The sequence below is a fragment of the Cyprinodon variegatus genome, unplaced genomic scaffold, assembly GCF_000732505.1.
Source record: "Cyprinodon variegatus isolate N-32 unplaced genomic scaffold, C_variegatus-1.0 Scaffold894, whole genome shotgun sequence".
NCBI classification, from domain to species: Eukaryota; Metazoa; Chordata; class Actinopteri; order Cyprinodontiformes; family Cyprinodontidae; genus Cyprinodon; species Cyprinodon variegatus.
The window spans coordinates 20328-22600 of NW_015151347.1; the positions used below are offsets into that span (position 1 = coordinate 20328).

Consider the following 2273-nt stretch of genomic DNA (forward strand, 5'->3'; position numbering starts at 1 on the left):
ACCTCTCTGTAAGTAAGCCTATGACTGTAAATCACTCTATGCTTTAAAAATGACATTCAGTTTATTTATATAGCGCCAATTCACAACACATGTCATCTCAAGGCACTTTACAGCTCAACCAGATGATCCAGTCAAATTGATTCAAAGTTTTCTATCTAAGGAAAACCAGTTGATTGCATCGACTCATTGACTCAAATACAATCCCTCACACTAAGCATGCTTGCAGCGACAGTGGAGAGGAAAAAAATCCCTTTTAACAGAAAGGAACCTCCAGCAGAACCAGGCTTAGTGTGAGCGGCCATCTGCATTATCTGCAAAGATCAGTTCTGTTACTGTAGGTTCTGAATTCCAAGCAGAAAACCTGACGAGATATTCCGTGTTCCCGGAAATAAACTTTTGAGGAGCCTTATGGTGGATTTGATTCCCGGCCCGGGGTCTTTCTGCATGAAGTTTGCATGTTCTCTCTGAGCATGCGTGGGTTCTCTCAGGGTACTCCGGCTTCCTCCCACAGTCCAAAAACATGACTGTTAGGTTAATTGGCTTCTCTAACGTCCCGTTAGGTGTGAGTGTGTATGTGAATGGTTGTCTGTCCTGTTTGTCTCTGTGTTGCCCTGCGATGGACTGGCGACCTGTCCACGGTGTACCCCGCCTCTCGCCCATTGACAGCTGGAGATAGGCACCAGCACCCCTCGCGACCCCACTCAGGACTAAGAGTGTTAGAAAATGAATTGATGGAGTCTTATGGTTAACCTCCCAGCCCGAAAAACAAACAGCCATGTTTTGAGATATTCACTGTTGGCAGCACCAGAGATAAGTGTTGGAGAACCTGTCTTCCTGATGTCCAAATGATGTCCACAGACAGAGTCCACCCCTCAATCAAATGTTCAGATCCTCAGTTTTCATCAGCACTGTGGTGAAGGAGCATAAGAATGTAAATAAAGCTTAAGAATCTGCTTCCCCTGATCAGACTGTGACGTACCTTAGACAATTTCCTTCTTGGCTTCTAACAATCGTGTTTTTTTTTTTTTTTTCTATTTTTTATCTTTTTCCAAACTAGGAGCTACTTAAATGCGTTCAGCTTCTCCAGACACTCATCTTGGATCATAGACTGAAGATCCAGACAGACCTGGACAGCAAAAAACTGGATTACTTTGAAGGCAAATGTGAATTGGTCCTACAGAAAATAAAGTAAGGCTGCTTCAGTTGCTTACTGTTTTTTTTTTGTTTTTTTTTTTTCATAGAATGCTTTGCTAAAGTATTCCCTCCCTTGATTTATTTTTTCGCTGTTTGTTACCTTCTGATTTTAATTTGTACTTGTTTTAATGCAGTGATTTGTTAAAATCATCTTAAGTGGTTGTGGGGAAATTAGAAAAATACGTTAAAAAAAACCCCACCAGCCTAGAAATTGTCAGAGATTATGTCTGTGCGATCATGGACACACTTTTTCTGATAGGACTCAGAGGCCACAACACCACCAAGCAAGTTATATAAGAAGCCATGAAGATCCAGGAGCTCTAGTAATTAGTCAAGTTAAGACGTTTAAGTCGGGATTTGATTATAAAACTGAGAATGGAAATGGCTACCAAAGCTTACAGACCATGCAAGCAAGGACAAATTCATCAAAGGCGACACCTAAACTAGAGGTCAATAGAACTAGACCTTTATCAAAGACTGGTGTTGAAAATAAGAAGTTTTTCAAGTTTATCAAAAGGCATGTAGCAAACTCCCTAGCAGAGTGGTGGCAGCATTATGCTGTGGGGAGGTTATTCCACAGCAGGGACAGGGAGCCTGTCCCAGGTGTGTTATAGAGATGCTGGAAAGGACGAGGTCAAGGTGTAGTGGAGGGATGAGAATGACCCAAAGGACGCTGCCAAAGCATCGCTTGAATTGCTTTAGCAAAAAATATTTGAATACATGACATTTTGCCTCTTTGGCCTCTGATTCATAGATTCAGAATCATCCCACATTATAAACTGTCTTGCTCTTTTATCAATTCTGAGAGGTCAAAGTGTTTTTACACTACAATCATTCTCCCATTTACACACTGACAGTACATTGTAGCTGGCAGTATATAGTCAGCACCACTGTCCTGGATGTCACTCCTACATGTTTTGCATCAAGTAATTTTCTTTCAACTGAAGCTGCTAAATCATATTTTTTTTCCCATGATTTTATCCCATATAACAGATTGTCTAAGTTGGTCCAATACTCACTCTACAATAAAACCATTAGAAACATTATATAAACAAGCATTAAAAATACTGGATAAAAAA

The 2273-nt window shown here is 40.6% G+C and overlaps 1 protein-coding gene across 1 annotated transcript in view; it reads left to right on the forward strand.

Annotated features, from left to right (window-relative positions):
* Nucleotides 1-2273, forward strand: part of haus4 (HAUS augmin like complex subunit 4) — a 9239-nt gene that overhangs the window by 4316 nt on the left and 2650 nt on the right. The window contains exon 7 of the mRNA XM_015397866.1: nt 1058-1188. Coding sequence (XP_015253352.1) covers nt 1058-1188 — 131 coding nt within the window. The remainder of the gene's footprint in view (nt 1-1057; nt 1189-2273) is intronic.